Source organism: Silurus aristotelis (assembly GCF_946808225.1).
Source record: "Silurus aristotelis genome assembly, chromosome: 2".
In the NCBI taxonomy this organism is placed as follows: Eukaryota; Metazoa; Chordata; class Actinopteri; order Siluriformes; family Siluridae; genus Silurus; species Silurus aristotelis.
The window spans coordinates 21,359,577-21,381,570 of record NC_139575.1 but is presented as its reverse complement, the minus strand read 5'-3'; the positions used below and the strand labels follow the sequence as shown (position 1 = coordinate 21,381,570).

Sequence of the window (21,994 nt, the reverse complement as noted above, 5' to 3'; positions counted from 1 at the left end):
AAATGTAAATGTAGAATGTGACAATTTAAATATAAAGAACAGAACAATTTGCCTTTTTTGTCTACCTCCTAAATTTGCCTACCACCAAGAAAGTCACAACCAACTATAGGACTCAGTATATGATACAAATGCCATTGGTATAGTGAAACGTTTCCTTTCTTAAAATACATTGTGCATTAAATCTATTTGTGTAACAGCTTGTGACTAGTAGGGAGCAGGTATTTGATCTGAACCTTATAAAATTGTTTTTTGTCCATATAAGGAAAGCACAAGGACCTGCCCTGTATTGGAGACTGGTATACTAGGAAGTGGACAATTTTCACCATAGCCTACATGGCAGGTCAAACACCTTCTATTCATGGGCATTGCTGCTCCAAGAAGTACTGTCAGAGATTACTCCTCATCGTGCTGAGCAAAGCAAGCCAACTTGCATTGCTAGCTCATTTTCACATACATGTCTATGTATTCAGTGTCATACATACAGTATGTCACTGAATACATAGACATGTATGGAAAATGTGTTTGTTTTGGTTCATGAATATCTCCATTCCGTTTTTAAGCATTGATCCTCGCATTCATGTATGTTTTTATTCACAGCCATTCCTACTTCCATGTTTAATTAGTGTATGTATAAATACCTGCTGTTATTGTATGTAGAAATACTGTGCTGTTATTCCAAAACAATATGCTAAGTTTATCTATCGTTCACCAAGCCGTTTTTTGTTCTTTGTTCAATGTCTTTGTTCACTTTTTCTTTGTTTTGACCTCAGTTTGTTTCTTTCATTCTCCTTCTCGAAGTTGTCCTCATATTGATGTTTGCTGATCGCTGACTCTTGCCTGTTCTACGCTTATGATTGTGCCTGCCGTTTTGGATGGTTTGACTAAGATATTAAATAAACCGTTTATATCCTGCACTTGCATTTGCCTCTGCTATTGAGAGTATGTGTATAAGGTGAGGGGCACACTGTTTTTCTTCATTTTGTTCATATATATATATATATAACGCGCTACTTTTGACAGTAACTAATACTGTAACGCGTTACTTTTAAAAAATAAAGTAACTCCGTTACCGTTACCGTATGGTGCGTTACCCGTTACTTTTTTAAATGAATGAATTCCGGCTGAAGTGTAGACTACAGTCTAACCTGTTTACAGCAGAGACGGATTGTAGGATTGGAGGATTACCCTCTGTATACGCGAAGAAGACGCACTGTGGGCGTGTCTCCGTTTATTCGGGTCTGTGCGGCAGTAATGGCGAGTCGGGGCGAGAGCAAAACGAGTTTCTCAAAGTGGAAATATGGTCATTATTTCACTTTATTTGAGTATAAATACAAAAACTTTTTTTAGTCAAATGTAAGCTGTGTCTTTCTGGTCGAAGGTCTGCGATAAACAGCAACTCCAATCTGTTGAAACTCCTCCAGGAACTAAAATTAAAATGTGACAACACCTTAATAGAGACTTAATAAAATCCTCACATTTGCTAGCTTATCATTTACATCACAATTCCACAACTGCTCGTTAGGCTTGATTGCTAATTAACTTAAGAGTTTTGAACCAGCATGCCAGAAGCACTGAGAATAATTCGATAAATTATCGAATTATTTCATAAATATTCGATAAATTACCGGGTTAGCTTCCATGCTAGAAGCTAACCCGGTGTTCTGTTCTACATTGTTGATAGTTTTCATTCTACTTGATTGTGAATATATTATTCAGCTTGTTTTGTTATTTATTTCAGAAATCCTTGTGATATATTCAGTTTGTGCTGGTCTGACTTCAATAAAATAGTGTTTAAAAATTACTTTGTGTTTAAGTCAGTTTTGTGTTTGTATAGACCTTAACGCATCAAAGGGCAATAATAGGAGCATTAAAGACGGTTCTTTAAAAAAGTAACTAAAAAGTTACTTTTAACAGTAACGCATTCTTTTTTTGGTTTAAGTAATATATATATATATATATATATATATATATATATATATATATATATATATATATATATATATATATATATATATATTAGAAATTAACATTATTCTATATAAGCAGTATGACTAAGCAGCAGATTACTTTTTTTTTAATTAGTGGCTCTCAGGGATTACATGCAAAAAAAAAGTCAGGTGTGACAGTCAAAGACTTCAGAAGAACTGTGGCAAACTGTTTAAGATGTTCAGAAAAAAAACATGCTAGACAATTTCCTTATAAAACTGCACAAAATGTACCTGAGAGGACTGATGCATTTTTTAAAGACTAACAATTGACATGCCAAAATCTGATCAGTAGAACAACACTACTCAATTTTGAGTAGTGTTGTTCTGTTTAACATGTTTTTATTATTATTATTATTATTATTATTATTATTATTATTATTATTATTATTATTATGTTGTTGTTTTTTTCTAAGCAACTGTGCCTCACACTGTTCCATTACATGTGCCAAAGGTGGTTTTTACATGTTTACGTGTGTCTGTGTAAGTCACATGGGGCAATTTATGCAATGTACAGAAGAAAGCGGCTTTCTGCCACAATAAAACTGTTTTTTTTTTTTCTTCAGGGTGACAGCTGATTACAAAGAATTTAAGCAATAGTTGCATTCACATTTACAGGAATTGTGCCATAGTTCCAATGCAACCAAACTGAGACCACCTCCAACAGGTAGTTTTTGGATTTGTACAGCACATTGTGGTCTGCATAACACCTTTCACAGGAACCATGTAAATTGTGCTCTGTTTTTTTTTATTAAACTGCCAGTGCAAAAGCCCCCTAATTTCAGATGCCACACAAGCAATGGTGGTTCAATAGTTAAGACTTTGAGTTTTAAAAGGTTGAAGCACCAGTACTGCCGAGCTGCCACTGCTGTAAAGTCCTATGTGAAGAAAAGAATTTCAATGTGTTGTAATGTATATGTGAATTTTATATTTTACATTTAAAGTAGAGGTATATTGAAAAGTATTCAACCCCCACCCTCATAATTCCAGAAAGATCAATAGGAGAGATATCGTCTTTATGAGGACCCAGTTGACTTATTTTTTGAATGAAAATCTTAAGCATCTCATTTTCTGAATGAAAACTACTTCATTTCAACTTCGTTTCAGTTTCAACTGAAGAGACTGTCAGTGTGAAGGAAAAGGGGTGAAATAATGACTAGGGAGCATTAGAAGCAAGTTAAAGTAATAGAATCTCACAACCTCTGAGTAGTGTGTAAAATTATATCTAAGTGGCTGGACATCTGAGTATGCACTGTCTGATCAATAGTTGGGGGAAGTGGGAGCTGCATCACCACCCAAGCACTAACAAGACAAGGCCATCCCTCAAAATTAAACAAAATAAGAAAGAAACTGGTGAGAAAAGTCCCAGTAAAGCCAACAGTCACTCTGAAGGACACAGTACAAAGGCTGAGAGTAGTTTCAAGGGTGCTACACAGTTAAGGGCTGAATAGGAGGGTGGCTAGAGGGTGGCTGAAAAATCACAAGATTTATCCAGTAAAGAAGAGTTTCTTTTCAATGTGTGACACACACACACACACACATACACACACACACACACACACACACACACACACACACACACACACACACACACACTATATATATATATATATATATATATATATATATATATATATATATATATATATATATATATATATATATATATAGTATATTTTAACATTTATGATAATTCTTATTTAGTTTTATGCAATGCATATTAAGCCTTGTTTATAATGTATGCTTACATAGGTTCTGTGTATAAGGGCTGTGTGTTTGCCTGACCATTTACCTTTTTTTTTTACTTTGACTTGACATGCTGCCTGACATTATCAATACCACTAAAGTGAAATAGGGTGGTGGCTGCATCACAGATTTGGATGTTTATTCTCAGAATTTATGTCACAAAGAGGATAAATGGAACAAAATACAAGAAAAGATTACAACCTGCCTCAATTTGAAAAAGAAAACCTCTAATGCCTGCGAGAAACTTTTTACTTTTTATCAAAAGTGCAAGGCTAAAGCAATGGAAGTGTGTTTAAAAACAAAAGGGTAATATGGTTTTAAATTGTGGCACTTTTTGAAAATTACAGTCAACAAACAATATCCAACCAATCAGAAACACCTGAAGTATATATACCATTATAAATTACAAGGTGATTGAATACTTGATCACCTGAATTAGCTTCTTGGGAGCATATACATGTATACTAACACCTTCATCAAAGTCATTAAGTGATTGGATCACATTTATCACATGGGCATTCTTTCCTCAATCAGAGTCACTGGAGTTTTCCAAATGACAGTGAACCCTGTGAATACAATGTTCATAGAAACAACACATTTTCATATTCATTTAGTCATAAATAAATCTTGCTCAGAATCAAATCATATTGGGCAAGCATTTAAACCAAGATTGCTTGCTATTGTATTATAGGCTGCTTAGAAATGAACAAATACAGACTGTTGACTAAAGAGAGTCAGACAGTGCTAAAATAATAAGTGCAGAGTTCATCCTGTAGCTAAGCATAGATTAAAATACAGTGTTACTGTGAACTCTCCTTTGAAAATCTTTCATGTTGTGCATTAAGAATATCCTCCATTTCTTCTGAAAAGAAAGCTAAGGGAAAGGCATGGCACTAATGTGAATTTTGTGTATATAAATCAGCAAAATATCTGCTTAGCATGGTTATATTTCACTGTGCATATTTGTAAGTTTTAGTGTGTGTGTGTGTGTGTGTGTGTGTGTGGGAGCACAGCATCTACTCTCTAAGGAAGGGTGCACATGGACCACTGTGTGATCTGCCAGGGCGTCCCAGCAGGCTTTCTCTGGAACAGCTATAATTACAGAGGCAACATGAGGATGCATTATTTCCAAAAGCCTAGCACACTCAGACACACGTTGTCTCTCATCCTTTCCATTCTACAGTACAGATTTAGATCTAAAGCCACTCTGGAGTTTATAATACATTGCTCCTTGTCTAAGCAGATGCCTAAAAAAACCCAAAACAGATCCATTCAGATCAACCCAGAGAGAACAAAAAAGTGAAGACTGCAGACAAGTGCTGCACTCAAGTGGAAAAGGCTTAATTTAGCTTCATTGCCTTTTTTCATGCTGGTCAGTAATGATCTAATGTGTGACATTTCTCTAAGCAGGGCATAGCTTACTGTGACTAAGCCCTCCCTCTGGTATATGTGAGGCTGCTTCAGTGAGGTTTGATATTATTACAGTGGCTCACTTCCTTGATCCCTGTTTTTATGTGCGCTTTATAGCAGTTCAGTAGAAAGCTTTGCAAAGCGCATTAACACAATGTAATCTCACACTTGCGGTGAAAGTGACCAATTTATATCCTTAAATCTATCCCTCTATCATTAATCTTTCCCTCAGCTCAGCTGGGACTAAATGCTACAAAATTGCATTTGAGATTTCCATTAAATATATAGAGTACAGAAACACATATTATTGTGTGTTATTTATTGAATATGATCATATTCAACAGTCTTATCATTTACGCAAAGTGAAGCTGTTACTCATACATCATCTCCATTACAGTACATAACCCTAAAATCGGAGCTCAGGTCAACATTCCTTGCTGCCAACAACAGTCTAGGATAGAATCTCTCCTTGTTTCTAAAGGTCAGTACCTCTATTGTTCTAATTACCTGGGTTTCTTTCTGGTTTGCTTACTTTATAAGCACTCTAGTGTGTACCTGTAAGTCTTGCTAATCTCCAGTGTACATTCTGAGCTGGTATTTCCCTGTTTGCCTTTCCTAAAATTGAGACCATCCTGTAATATTTCCTCCACAGATTGTTGGATTTTCCAATTGTTTGATGATTAATGTAATTACCATGCCCTTTGCCTGCTTAACAACTTGGATTTTGTATTGTGTTTCAGTAAACGCTTCACATGGAGCCTCACCCCTTTACCAAGTCTGGTTTCTTACACTTACCGTCATAAGTTCCGCTCTCCAGGAGTAAGCCACTCTCCTCTAAGATTCTGAAGTCACTCACATTGATAAAGTTATAGTCCACTCCAGGAACCTCCCCATCTCTGGGTAGACGGGTTGTACCTACAAAATAGACAAAATAATGTGAAATAATTTTTTTTTTTTTTTCCATTTATTAGATACATTTTCAGTCATTGTATTTAATGAATAGAAAATACTACAGTTGTTTTTGTTAAATAGCAGCAAGATAAACTTAAGTTGAATAATTATATGTATAAGAAATCTGCATCAACAATATAATAAAATAGTCTACTTATTGGAGTTATTTGTCATAGACTGAAAGACTGCTTGTGCTTAAGAACTCTTGGTTGAGTGCTGTGAGAATGAATGAAAAAAAGAAGGTACAAAGAAGGCTTTTAAATGTGTCTTATTATCTAAACTGAAAAGAACAAAAGCTTATTTTGCCATTGCCAGGGAACATATTGACTCTCTTTTAAGTGTCAAGCATAGTCATATAGCCCACCACACAGGCATGCATTTTAAGGAGGGAAAAAGTATGCAAAAAGTCAGCAAAAAAAAAAGCAAAATGGGAAGTGTGGCTGAATACATGCACTGTTTAATGCATGAGCCATTTTAAGGTTGTTATTATTAACCATTGATAGTACTAATGGTTAAAGTACTAACTAACTACTAAAAGTACTAGATCTACAGTACCCATTTTCCCCATCTTCACTAGTAATCTTTCACTGGCTACTTCACCTGTTTCACCACAATATCTTTTTACTCAGACTGAATCTAGCTTGCAATTAGATTTCAAGACAAATAGGAAAAGAATGCATAAACACCAGTGGTAAATTCCATTTCTAACCATAGCTTCTGGAAGCCAATAAAATGGGACTGAGGATCACGTTCCTTTGGTATTCCGGATGCTATATATGGAAGCATAATGGCGTTGTTGACCTTTATTAAATACAACTATGGTGCAATTACTGTCCAAACCAAAGTCATTTGACACAAATACAATCAGCTGTGTTGAATGCGTGTTGTGTTACCCACCCACAAATAAGCACTTGGACCCATCCTAAAATAAAACCACCAAATCCAACCAACTGTGCTATAGTTTAGCAAAGGTTGTTTTGTCACACAAATGATCTTCATTTAGAAATTACTATAGTAATACGTTGCCATTTTTAGACCATTTTAAATTTCTCATTTACTGAGTGTGTGCTTGACCATTTTCCCTATTTGACAGCTGCAATGAAATCTTAATATGCATCGAATACAGAGCACAGTGTTCCCTAATGCAGTTTAACTGACATGTTACAGCCTTAATACATTGAACACGAGCACAATGAGGCATTGACAAAGTATTTGTGATGTGCAGCTACATCAAAAGGGCATTTATTTTTTATTTTTTGTCAATTCACAACCATACCTTAGTCCCATTATCACAGGATAGCCAATCTAAAGACAACTGAATGCACTAGGAGAAGAATACTAACTGAAAATGATCAGACAGCCAGAACTGAGTCAACATTAGGAGACTGAATAAGAGCTTCTTACCAAATGTGAACTTTTTCTTCTGTTTTGTTCTTGAAGACTCCTATCTAATATTAATTGTGGCATTGTATTTGGCTCCCAGCAATTGGCTTGAATCCAAAAATCCCTTAAAAGCTCAGTTTTACTTTTTAATCAGCTCCAAGTATCTTTCAAAATTCTATAACAGTATTTAAAAAATGTAACACAGATCCACATTACATTTGTTGAGCAAATAAGCATACAGTAGCTGTTAGTGTGCCTGTGGGGGTGAATGTATTGGAGAGAATGTGTGTGTACTGTACGTGTGTTTTTTGTGTTTGTGAATCTGCCATATCCCTTGGGACCTTCTTTGGTGGAGAGTCGATTGTTTGGCTGTACAAGAAGCATCGAAAAGTCGCATTTCTTTCAAATATATTGCCCAAAATAAGAGCTGACATTTCCCAGCTTTGTTTGTGTGGGTGCTAAAAAATGCCACCAGGCATTTGCTTTCATCTGAGGCACATTTACATCTCAATATTGAAATGCACCCACTAAATAGCTGGACTTCGGCAGGGAGTTAATTAGATAAAAACCCAGCTAAATCATGTCTTCCTATTAAAAACATTACAATAAAACAGTCACCAAAAAAATCTGATATTTTGTGGATCTCATGAACGAAAGGTTAACAGCATGGGTGTGTTATTGCTGCTTGGGAGTATTTCATATGACATTTTCTACAAATTAGAGAAAAATAGAGAACAAGGAAAGAAAGAAGAATGGAGTGAAAATGCTGAGTACCACCTAAGGGTGTTCCTTCTATCCCTCCATCAGAGAGGCTTTTAAAAGCTTTTATAGTGTGCACCCCTGATGCTGCCATGTGACTCCACCGGAGGCGCACTTTTCCTCTTTTTTTCCATGGACATTCTACTCTATACAATTCCTCTATCTGTCATGCCATCCCTCATCTCAGCTAGAACAGACAAGGGGAGGAAAGGAGAGGAGGAGAGAAATACAATAAGAAAAGACAGGGAGAAAGCTGTCAAGTTGTAACTAGGCTGGATGGAGTGACCTAAGGACAGCAAAGCAGCATGTTCTGTTTAAATGTCACCACACACTGAAGTTTTAATTAAGTGTCTCATTTTGGACTCAGATCAAAGCGTGACACTGTGCTTCATCCTGATCGGGCAAGCTGTCATTAATTTAGTTTTCAGTATCAATCACTCTACAGTGTTCCGAAATAACGCCATCAATTAAACATTGCGCTACAGCTACAGTATATTTAATCCAAAGCACCGAACACGCTTTATGTCTTGGACAAAAAAAGAAAAAACCGAAATGTGTTATCATTAACAAAATGTCTTGATTGTCAGTCTGCTTGCTATCAGGAATACATGAACAACATCTGTTTCGTTTTTCTCCTCAGGATTGCCTCATATGTAGTTCTTGCCTCGTCACCCAGAGAGACATGCAAAGAAGCTGAAAAAAAGGAAAAGGCTTATAATTTCCCTGCCAAATTCAGCACACAATAAGATCTCAAACCTCACACTTTTGCAAATATGCTACCTTGAACATTTCATCCAAGAATTTTCAAGGCCAAAAATGTCTGCAACTTTTACATGAGCTCACATGAAGGACGAGGTAGTTAAATAATACAGCAACCAAGCTGAGAAGCAGCGTTTCAGCCTGAGGAGAATCACTAGGTTTCATTCTTCACAGCACAACTTCCAAACATGCTGAGGCAGCCACCTCCACTTTGACAACCAAATGAGAGGAGACTTTGGAGATGACAAATGGACAAGTGTGGATGGCTGTGTGTCTGTGTATATATATATATATATATATATATATATATATATATATATATATATATATATATATATATATATATATATATATATATGTATGTATGTATGTGTGTGTGTGTGTGTGTGTGTGTGTGTGTGTGTGTGTGTGTGTGTGTGTGTGTGTGTGTGTCTGTGTTTTTTACATGGTATAGTACGCAGGTAAAGGTTGTCCCGAATGACTTGCTGTAATTTGTGGTCCAGTGAACCCTTCTGGAACTGCAAGCTGAGGTAATGCCTCAAGTCTGTGTTCAAAACTTTGCCTGTAAAGAGAATGAAAAAAAGAAAATGAGAAAAAAATGGATTCTGCTTACAATCTGTTGCCACTATAAAGCAATGCAATCCATAGAAATGTACAGTCAATAAAATGGATTTGTGAGTGTAACTCATTCACAAATGTGAATGCTCGATGCGCTATTTACTGTGAGCATTCCAGAAATTAGTCAGTGTCTACAGTACGTATAATCAACATCAAACAAGGATAACTGATATTTAAAACAGGCATAAGTAAGACAAAAAATTACACACAAAAAAAAATTATTATTTGTAATGTCCAGACATAAGGTACCAAATGCTTAATAAGACTGTGTGAGAAGCCATAAAAACATTAAGATATTAATATGTAAACTATTTAGCAATAATAACATGGAATATATTAATACAACCAGGTAACAAACCAATAACAGGACAGGGATAAAAAAGAGAACTAGAAGCAAATCATAGGCATGCTTGTTACCATGGTAACTGTAACATAAAGAGTGAATCCTTTGTAACATAAAGAGTGAATACTTTGATACATATTATTTTGGATTCAAGTCAAGTCAAGTCTTGACTTGACTTGACTTGAATCCAAAATAATATGTATCAAAGTATTCACTCTTTATGTTACAAAGGATTCACTCTTTATGTTACAGTTACCATGGTAACAAGCATGCCTATGATTTGCTTAATATTAAGCAAATCATAGGCCTAATATTGTTGTAAGTGCCTTACAACAATAAAAACAATAAAAACTGTCCTTCCTAGACTCAGTGTTCTATCTAGCAGAATGTCATCTTGGCTATGTAGGCAACTACTTTTTTTTTTTTTTTTTTTTTTTTTTTTTATCCATCTGACTGTCAATCCTAAGGTTTAGCTTGAAGCAATATATTTCTACACTTCCACAGTCACATAACAGGCACAGTGCATGTCCCATTTACCTCTGCTTGCTTGATTCAGCAAGTGCATCTGTTTCAAAAAAGTTAGCAATGCTGACAGTCTCACAGCACAAACAGACATGAAATAAAGGCCTTACAAACAGAAGTCTTTGTCTCCCCGTTGTCTTTTTTTTCCCCGCCACCAAACTTTAAAGTGTTTGCTGAAAGTGGAAGAAGATTGTGCAGGAGTGGGGAAGAAAGAAATGTAGATGAGAGACTAAGCAAAGGAGGGAATGATAGCAGAGAACTGTGGAGCAGACGGTTCACATTATCGCTCGCTCCCAGCTGCCAACACACCTGAACCAAACCATCCAGAACACTGAAGGTCTGGTACAGGTGTGTTGTGAACAGATGAGTCAGATTTGAAAAAGAAACAGCAACAGCACAGACAGAATGAAAAAGCAATGATGCAAAGAAAGAGAAGAATAAAATATAGCACAAGCCTCTAATATATAATCTCATGGCTTAGCATTATCATCAAAACAAAAAATATTAAATATTATTTTATATTTATTAATTTGATTCAAATCCATTTATTTCTAGAGCACTTTTAATAATATATGCTACATTCCAAAAAATTCTAATATAGTTTTTGACCTCTGAAGAGCAAGCCTAAGGCAACAGTCACAAGAAACACTCCTTGAAAGATTATCGTTGTAAGGACCATAACCGGCCCCATTACCATTATTATGAGTCATGACATTAAGCAAGTTGAATCCTATGGATAATTTTTTGCCAATTTTGACAACAAACTGGACAGGAAGGTCAACACCGAGGGGATAAGCAGACGTTACTATCTGAGGAAGCTCAAGCCCTTCTACCAGTTTGTGGTAGCCAAAGCAATCTTCTTTGCAGGCATATACTGGGGAGGAAGCACCAGGGATGGTGATGCATAAGAAAAAAAAGCTCAACAAACTAATCAAGAAGGCTGGCTCTGTCTCAGGCTGCTCACTAGACAGTTTTGAGGTGGTTGTGGAAAATCATAATGAACAGCACTTCATTTATGACCTACTGATAAAACAGCAGAGCTCCTTTAGCAGAGGACTTATTCAGCTTCGCTGTAGAAAGAAGCACTACAGCAGGGCATTTGTTCCAACAGCGATTATACTATACAACACTATACTGGGTCAGTCTTAGATTAGCTCATTGAGCAATATTTGAACTCGACCAACACCCTCTTTTTACAATCAAACAGTAGACACTGCCACTTTAATGCCATTCACGCTTTTGCTGATACACTGCTTATAGTAGTCACATTGATAATTGATTGATAAAAAAAGTCACTTCACCTCAGGTGATTTACCTCAAGTCTGCTGCTGTATTAGCAATGTTTACTATACTATACAAACATTATTCTGCAATACCACATCATACCCTCACTCTATCTGTAAACACCATATCTGCTACTTCTCTATATGCTTATACAGTTTTTCTGTATATGATCTATCTATATAGTTAATCTTGTTATCTTTCATTTTTTTATGTTTAATTGCTTAAGTATGTTTTTTACTAATGTTTTTTTTACTTTATCTACAGTTATCTATCTATCTATCTATCTATCTATCTATCTATCTATCTATCTATCTATCTATCTATCTATCTATCTATCTATCTATCTATCTATCTATCTATCTATCTAGCTAGCTAAATATTTACTGTTCTAGATCAATTAAAATGGTATGCTGTAGATGCTTTGTATGAGTATAATGTTAATAAGATTCCTGGGTTGAGCACATGACAGTCTATGATTATATCAGCAATCTATAATAATCTTATTTTCCCAGAGGGTAGCTGCCATCTTTCACCTTGCCCTGCACACTGCAATCTAATTGTTGAGTGATAGATAAGCAAACAACCAAACAAACGATCATATACCGACTTGATATCAGCAGTGCTTTGAGTTTTTTTTTGTCTTACCTCTTCAGTCTGAAGGACAAAAGCTCACAAAGCTGATGAGAGAATATCAGAAAACCTCTGCAGAGTAATTTTCGGATGCAAAATTTTCAGCAATTTCTTGTTTTAGAGGTACATGTGATTATTGAAGAAACAAGAACAGAAGTTAAAATGTCCTGTTTTTTATATCAGTTTTTCACCCAGAGGGCAAAAATAAGTATGGCCAACATTCACCCACACACTCAAATAAACTAACAGAAGGTTCTCAGTCCTGTGGGTTTGTGAAAGCTCTCAGAGCAGCTGTGATCTGACCCTTTTTTCGGACTGGGCAGAAGGAGAGATTGCACACACACAAACAAACACACACAAACATTTTCAGTCACACTGTTACAGATTTGTTTACACAACCACAAAGTGTTAATATCCATAAAAAAGTTGCATCATCCTTGTATATTGTGTTACTTTTGATTGACACACAATGCACCCTTTGGTCAGATTTAGGAACTTCTTTGCTGAAAATATCAACCATCGACAAATCCCCCTCCCTTTGTTGTTGGCTCTCCGACAGTGAGGACCTCCAAGCTTTTACTTTTCCTGCTACTCATGCTCTAAGCCATACTTTCTATAATCTTACCCTGACTCATTTCACTGGAAAACTGGGGCATGTGACAGACAAGGAATCAAAGATGCCATAGACTTAGCAAACATCTGACTCCAATGTGCACCTCTAGCACTCCCTGGGCTTTCAGAGACAGTCAAAATTTATAGATAAACATGCCAAATAAGCTCTGCTTAGCCAATAAACCAGATCCTACAATCACCCTTTAATAAATGCAACAAGCTTTGGTTTAGTACTTCAACTGCCAAGAACAGCATAACACCATAATGGAACTATAATGAATGGATATCACTGGATGCTTTTTGAGTCTGGTTCCTCTTAAGGTTTCTTCCTCATATAATTTCAGGGAGTCGCAAATGCATTTATTTCACAGTCAAGTAGACTAATCCAAATAGTAAACCAAATATCACAAAGGTAAAACAGTCAGAGGTCACCAAAATAATCACAAAACAATAACATGAACATGATAGCAAATCAAGATCAGAACCAGGAAAACAAAACAGAGAACAAAGTCTCGATAAATGGTGGAACTAAACATATTACTTTGCAGTGAGCTGAACTGTCAGGGATCCCCCTGCCACGCCCCCCTCGGTAGCTGTCAGGGATTCACCCTGCCACACCCCCCCCGATAGCAGTCACGCTGCCTTCCGAGATTACCGACAGCTGTGGCTCATGAAAGATCAGACTACATAAACTCACGTTCGTGAGTCACAGGCTGTCGGTCGTTGTATTGTCATGCAGGTAAATCGCGTGGCTGCTCAAACGCCGGGATTCACCGCTGGCTATTTCTCCGAACTCCATTTCCTTATTGAAGTACTCATTGCCGAAAGCTTTACTTACATTGGGATTAGGCGTTGGACATTCGCGCTCATAGTGGATACTTCGTTATGAGCGGATGTCTGTGTTTGCTTTTGTTTTCATCGGCTTATGAGTGTTTTTTGCACCTCAATAAAGAACATGATTGGACTTTATCTGCTTCCGCGTCTGCAGCCTGACATGAACGAACGAGAGTCTATTCAAATGAGTGGATAACTGTGTATTGTGTATAAATCAAAAGAAAAATCGATCAAAATCAAATTTTATTTGTCACATACACATACACATACACATACACGCTGTTCCCGAACCAGGAAGTGATGCTACCTGCCAGAACGCTCTCATTGGTACGAGTGTAAAAAGTCTTAAACTACCCTCTCAGGTGCTAAAGTCCCTTAAGTGTCTCAGATGGTACAGACGCTGCCAGGCCTTCTTCACCAGGGTGTTGGTGTGACAGGACCAAGACAGGTCCTGTGTGATGTGAACACCCAGGTACCGGAAACTGTCCACTCTCTCCACTAATTGACTGATCAGTATGAGGGTGATTGTATATATATGCAAGTTTGTGTTGGGAGTCCAGGGGCGGCCAGGTTTTAAGACTACGTTGTCTAATGGAAAATGGAACCTGAGTCCTGAAGCGACCTAACAATTCCTTTTAGCCATCACCACTGGCTTGCTCATTAGCGATACACTTATAGAGATGAAGTTTTATACAAATAAAACAGAATAGAATGAAATCAGAAAATTCATTAAGATTTTATCATAAGAAAAGTCATAGGATTATAAAAAGGCTTCGTGATACCAGTTGTGTGAATGTATAAAATGCAAGGTGTTCTTAATTTAAGTATCATCAAAGGGATACAACAGTAACTCTTTAAAGAAAGCTGTGGGCTATTGATTTGAAGTCACACTGTGAATGTTGAACCTTATGGAACACCATTAAACCTCTGTTTCTGCACTCAGAACCTGAACCTGTGACTATAAAGTGTTTTCCATAAAGTTTTTCAAACACAGTTATTATGTGTTAACCAAGTATGAGTTTTAACAGGCAAAGATATAATACAATCATAAAGCAGTCAAGTCTCTATGACTGATGTTAGCTAGGCTGTAATCAGTTTTACACATTATTTTCAATAATAGCCTGAAAGAAGAACAGTAATGACATTGAATATAGTCTTTAAGGCTGTTATTCTGCCTGTCACAGATTTTCTTCCACTAAAATTTACAGCAGTTGGTAATTAGGTTTATTTTTAGCACTCTTCATTTGAGGGCCAAAACGGTGACTGGGGTTATTCACTACAGGTGCGACGAGGACATCATTATCTTCGTAATCGATTCATTATGTGTCCTGTTAAGCTACAGTCAGTAAAGGCTACAGTAAAAGCTTTTTGACAAAACGTCTCATTCCAGGCCATGCACAAGACAGGAACATAATGAAAAATGGGAGTTTTAAAGAAGAATGAAAAGAGAATTATTAGCAAATTTTGTCATTATTCACCAGTGCCAAGGCCAATATGTCTTGTATTTAATGGAACTCCAAACTGAGCAAGAAGTACAATTCAAAACATTATTTTGATGGTAGATACACAATGACTTTGCCAACTGAGTCAGAAACAAGAGAAAAAACATGAGCTAATATTACTGTCAGGTACTGGAATATATTTGCAGCTGTGGGTATTTATTGCAAAAAAAGCATACAAAACAAACAAAGTGCAAAATAGGATCATCCAAGAACATATAAAGTAGAGCAAGAGAAAAAACTATGCTGTACAATTAAGCGATATTGCCTGAGGAAGAGTGCGGTAAGGCTGAATACCAGTGGGCTCGGTCTGTGCCTAAGGCTGGATCAGAACTGTGACGATTTTCAGTACATCCACATGATAGTGCAAGCAATATTGCTTTTATAGAAACAGTTCAATAAACATATATGGTCACAATAACGCCAAATATGCTGTTTATTTTTTGCTTTGTTAGAAGAAATAGACCCTATAGAACAACATTCACCTTACATAACAACAGATTTGTACGGATTTCCCTTTAAGAATGTTTCTAGTAAAAGTGGTGTCACTTCTTACCTTTGATCTTTATTAAACAAGCTTTCAAATTATAAGTAAAAGGTTTTACACTGGGAAGCTGTGACAAACACAGATGAGCGAAGTGATACACACTAAAAAGTACAAGTGTGGTTACAGTAAATACAATTTGCACTTGGAATACTGCCCGACCAACCAGATCATTGGACTTGAACTAACAGTTGTATAAATATATACAGTAGACTAAGAATAACCAAGGTGAGACATGAAAACACACTGCAAAAGCATTACTAATTCACTTGTTTCAATTTAATCCTTAATTTTGCTTTATGTGCATTTAAACAGAAAACTCCACATCGCATTTATTGACCTCAGTTATCAGGTTAGATATGATGGAACACAAGCCTATTCCAGGAACACTAGGTGTGTGGTTTCAAAATGAGTGGTATGCCAATCCATCACAAAACACCATGCACACACTCAGTTTACACCAATTAACAATTCATGGGAGAGAATCCACCTACTGGTATGTAGAAATGTTTTGTGGAAGATGGGATGAAGTCCAGATAAACACAGGGAGAATATGTGAAACTCTACATGAACAGGAACCTGAGATCAGCATTGAACTGGAGCTGTGAGGCAGCAATGCTACTTACAGCCCCACTGTGTTGCCTTAATACTCAGCTCTTGTCAAAATTTAGGTTAGAACACTAAAATATATGTGTACATTGGATTTATATCTAACGCATGAAAAACGTGGAAATCCTGTTGTAAATTCTATATTTTGTGTATGGATTACTGTATCTATACTATATTTACATGAGATAATAATACTAAATTGGAACTTTAATAGTGTACGTCATCAATAAACTGACAAATTATTAAGTACGCCTATGTAGCAGCATACTGGACCTGGACCAGATCAGCACAAATTCACATCAGCATGAATTCCTCAAAAAACAGGGAATAATATGCAGTATTATATGCTTTCACTGCATAGTGGCTGCAAATTGAAATGATACACAATTCATGTCAATAATAGAGTCCAAGGCATGTGCAAGCCATGGAAGCATTTAAAACTTGTTATATCCCCAATTTTCCTAGAAGCATTTAGTGATTATATGTTAAGCGTTCTGACACAATGAATTATCATACAGGAAGAGAGTTTATTCAAGTGTGTATAAACCATAGCAACGAAGGTGATGTAGAAGTAGCCTATACTGTTAATATATTACATGCTGGTTGCACGGACTCATGTTGCTCTTGCCAAATGCTGAGCCACCCATCAGCATGATGCAAAAGACTGCACCCAGTGGAGATGTGCTGTTTTCGTACTCGACTGCTGTTTTCAGTAGCCTTTCTGAGAGCCCAATTAGTGGTGGATTCGGAGATGACATTCTGCATAAAATGGTAAATTCAGATTCATTTGGTTGACTGCTTGCATGGTTCTTGACATTTTCCTTTAACCCATTTTGATCCACCAAATTAATGGGGAACAACAATTGGGACCACCCAATCAAACATCCGCTTCTGTGCATGGAAATTTTAAACCCAGTGGGAAAGCCAGTGATTGATGCTATATCTTACTGATTGACTTGCACCTGTACACCTATAGTAAAGGTCAAGAATAATAATGAGACAAATGTGAAGAGAGGAACCGAGAGAAAGACAAGGATGCAGTGAAATATGCATCATTAAATCTTCTCCAACAGTCTTGCTTTCCATGATTCTTTGCTATTTTGTGTTTCTTTTGTGTCCACTTGTCTGAGACAATATCGTTTGTCATCCTCCAAAATAGACATAAAATAACGCTTACCCGTGTTTTTTTAGCACTGCTTCACAATTGTGCTCAACAGTACACACTTGACAAAAGAAGTGAATCATGCTTGTGAATCATATAAACATATTATAACGCTGGTGTTATTGCATCCCTTTCTGCCTTAGGACAGCAACTATCCAGCTTTCATCATTTTAAATGAGAAATTCTCAGAGCACTCTCTGAAACTCAGTGGTTTTTTTTGTTTTTTTTGTTTTTTTTTGTTTTTAGCTACAAGTGCTCTTGTGAATTGTAGTTCTCTGTAGCTGTAAAAATCAGTAAAAATTTCAGGTTTCTGAACATGTTGTAATTACTGAATTATGAATTCTAGAGAAAAATAATACAAATTTAAAAAACTTGGATTTAGTACAGGTGTGGGTTATTGATCAAAATATGCAAATCCACTCAGATACATATTCTGGCTCGCAAAAAAAGTTGAAGGAGGAGAAATACAATCGCTAAATGCCATTCTCTTTTTAGAATTTAATGAAGAATGAGAACACAAGGAAAAGAAAAACAACAGACATGAATCACTTGCTTTTGATCAGCACGCAGAAACTAGATGGTAGTAACGAGCCAAATCTCTTATCAAGAAAAAAAGCAAGAAAAGGGAATAAAGAGAGAGAGAAAAAGAGCCTCAATGTTAATGTTATCTCCAACAGTCTCATTTACAAAAGAAAGTGTGTAATGTAGGAGAAGACAAACGAGCAGCACCAAGAGCAACTGTAGCTAAGAGAAATCAAACAGCTTATTTCTACCCTTCTACTCTTATATGTTGTATTTATCTGAAATACAGTATTTCCAAGAAGTGGACACTAGAAGACATGTGGTATGTGTCTGTCTAATAAGTTGAGTCAGTTCACCGGTCAAAAAAGAATGGAATAAAGTGAAAAATCTATACATGGTAATATTGTACAGCAATACTGGCAGTGGAGTTGGACATGACCAGACCTGTCAGATTCTTACATTGACATTTGTAAAGGTTTAGAACATTGTTGCCTCCATGAAAGTGGTTATACAAAATTTCTTCATGCCACAAATCAGAAACCAAAATTCACCACTTTCATGTCATCTTGAGATTATTATAATACTGTAGCGGATATACCATTAAATTGTTTTTGAAACCTGGGAAAGATATTCCCAAAATTAATGGACGCAATTCATAAAAGTGGGAGCAGTTCATCTTCAGCGTTAGCGACTAAGTGAGTCAGCAAGAGCAATTCATAAATTTCATCCTATGCATTACTACATGAGTTTACAGAGTTCAATTCTGTGCATTACACTAGGGTTTAAAGGCTTTTTATGTTTTCCCTACATAGTGCATGCATTTAGAGTAGAAAGTTGACCATCAGTACTTGCAATCACTGTTACCATAAAAAACAAATATAATGAAACTGTCTTTTAACCTTTAACCATCTATTACAGAAATTACACCTGCAAAAACTACAAAAAAAAAAGAAATTTGTGTCAAGATACAAAGGTCATAAATTGTTTTATAAAAAAACTTATCTGGTTTTCACCAGTGATTTCAAATTCATGCTTGAAACATCAGTTTGGCTATTAGTTTAAGCGCTATAGGTCATACTGACAGCCTAATAGGTCCTGACTAACAGTCTGCCAAGTGCACCGGATGTAGTGGGATAGTAGACACTATGCCCAAAATGTGATCAAAAAATCTATTTGATCTGTAAATGCCTTAGAATTTAAGCCAGCTGTAAAAATATTATGTAGCCTTTTACAGAAGCATCCAGATCCAACAGCCATGATTGATTCACTGTATCAACTGCCATTGAGAGATTAATAAAAAGGGCAATAGAATGATGCTTAACTTTAAGACAGCCGCATTTATCATTAGGAAACAATAATATACTGTAGCTACTATGGCACCATGAACCCCATAACCCAATATTTACACTTTAACGCCTTAAATTGATTAACGAAACATAGGAACACGTCCCTATGCAAGCATACAGTTGCTCTGAAATCTCATCAATTAGGCTCAGTTCAGGAAAACGGCACAGTCTTCTGTACTACAGTCTTATACAGAGGACATGATGAGAAAGAATTAAACTGAAAGAAAGAACTGGATGTATTCTGTAGCGACTAACTTTCATAGGGTTCCTAGTAAATTATACACACTAGAATGGCCACAGAGCTTAGTGGGTCTTTAAGAGAAGGCACACTCACTTTAATGGCTAAAAAAGCATGTATGGAATGGTGATTATACACCATAAAAAAGCTTCCCTGAAATGATGTTTATAATACAATTATTACCTAATCAATACATCTGTTCAGTAGTTCAGAAGTTTTGTAAAATAATATAGCAGTCGTTGTAGGGCAGTAAATGGAGGATGAAGAAAATGTTTAAAAGAATTTTACTCTGCAATATTCAGTTAAGAAAGAATGTAGCACATATTCAAGCTTTGTGTTCTAAGTACAAGGAAATACCATTGTAGGTACACATTGTTACATAGCAAGATTCATGAAAACTATTTCATGCCCCACTGCCATTTTGTTCAGATGACAGTGTGAACAAGAACAAGAGTTGAACTCAGGTGAAATGTCATTGATGGGAAGTTGCTGGGGAAAATATTTCTACATCAGAGGTGTGTGTTTCATAGCTGTGTAACCAGCGAAGAATTTAGGCAGGGCAGAAAGGTTTACTTAGTAAATGTCTCACATCAGGCCCTGAATTGGACTGATTTTGCTCTCAGAGCATGAATTCCACACATTAGAAACATTTTCTGGTCCATGTTGTCATGATCATGCATATAAGTCAGTTTGCAAATTCATGCTAAAAATGTCTACTACCACCTTTATTCAGATCCAGCCACTAGAAAAATTGTCAAAGATTGTCAGCAACAATACTTAAATATACTGTGGAATACAAATGATATATTATTGGTATTATTGAGCTCAAAGGGTGCCAAGAGCTATACCAATACATTAGCAGCTGCCTAAAACATTGACACAAAACAGGTTGCATCTATGGGTCAGTGTGGTTGATGCCAAATTCTGACCATTAACAGCTAAAATTAAGCAAGACATAGACCTGGCATAATTTTTCCAATCTAGCTATCCGCATATCCCTCTGTAGATATTATATTCTTGTTATCAACTGGCAGAAGTGGAACTAAAGGCTGATCCAAAGGTTTCCATACATTGTGGGAGTTAACTGTATTTATAAAAATTTTACGTTATATTTGTACCGTAATTTCCTGACCATAAAGCGCACCAATATATAAGCCGCACCCACTGAATTTTACAAATATTTTTATTTTGAACATAAATAAGCCGCACCTGTCTATAAGCCGTCTACACTGAAACTAATAAACTTTACACAGGCTTTAACGAAAGACACGTTACACACGGTGGAACGGGTGAAATATGTTGCACTTCCTTTAGGAGCATAGCGGTATTTTGGGAATAGCCTGCCACTGCATTTTTCCAGTATTACTGCATGTGTTTAAGACGAGGAATATGTCCTTATTATTTTCCGATGCTCATTTCTAAGTTTCTTTGACTAACCCGTAATGCTGTTGCCAAGAAAAATAAAAAAGCATGAGTTTTGGAAACCTGTCTTTGCTTATATGATTTCTGTTGCAACTGGAGTTAGCGAGCGCTCCCTTAACCCAGACTCAACGCGTTACAATGACTTGTATCTAAACAGTAGCCGACCAAGAAAGTCATTGTTCACTGTCTTCCTCCTTCCTTTCACAACTATTTCTCTCGGGAGTTTATCTTTTGGCATCGTCGTTCGTTTAAAAAAAACTTTTTTTCTCCCGATGCCGTGCAGCTCAGAACACAGGTGAGGTGCGTTTTTTCGTTTCCGTTCGGAAATTTCATTGGTCTAATGTTATGGGGTTCAGTTTTTTGGCTTAAAGTTTGTGAAACCGGGACAAACCCAGGAAAAATTCATAAATTATCCGCTTTGTTGTTTAAGATGCGGGGTTCAAAACATAGGAAAAAAGTAGCGACTTATAGTCCGAAAAATATGGTACATAGACAACGTTGTCTCTCCCACTCATGATGAACACCTTATTGGTATAAAGAATAAGTCTGACCAAACAAATATAAAAATGTACAGATGTTACACTTTATTTTTGTTGAAAAAGCCTCTCTTGTCTTGAATAACAGCTTTGTATACTTTTGGTATCAGTTAGTTCTCCAATATTCAGCTGAACAACACTGCCTTGCCTCTTGCAAGAAGAAAATTACCGAATATGTTTTTTGCTAGTTATTTCTCTCTGACCTTGTGATCCTGCTCTTTCCAAAGAAGTTCAATAATAGTGTACATCATATACATCATTTAGGTCCGAAAACTGGGCA

General features: G+C 36.4%; 1 protein-coding gene across 2 annotated transcripts in view; it reads right to left on the bottom strand.

The window, feature by feature from the left end:
• Nucleotides 1-21,994, bottom strand: part of magi3b (membrane associated guanylate kinase, WW and PDZ domain containing 3b) — a 121,126-nt gene that overhangs the window by 28,807 nt on the left and 70,325 nt on the right. For both annotated transcript variants that reach the window (XM_083528974.1, XM_083528973.1), the window contains 2 exons: nucleotides 9,439-9,555; nucleotides 5,937-6,056 (listed from right to left, as the gene is read on the bottom strand). In XM_083528974.1, the coding sequence (XP_083385100.1) occupies nucleotides 5,937-6,056; nucleotides 9,439-9,555 (237 nt within the window). The remainder of the gene's footprint in view (nucleotides 1-5,936; nucleotides 6,057-9,438; nucleotides 9,556-21,994) is intronic.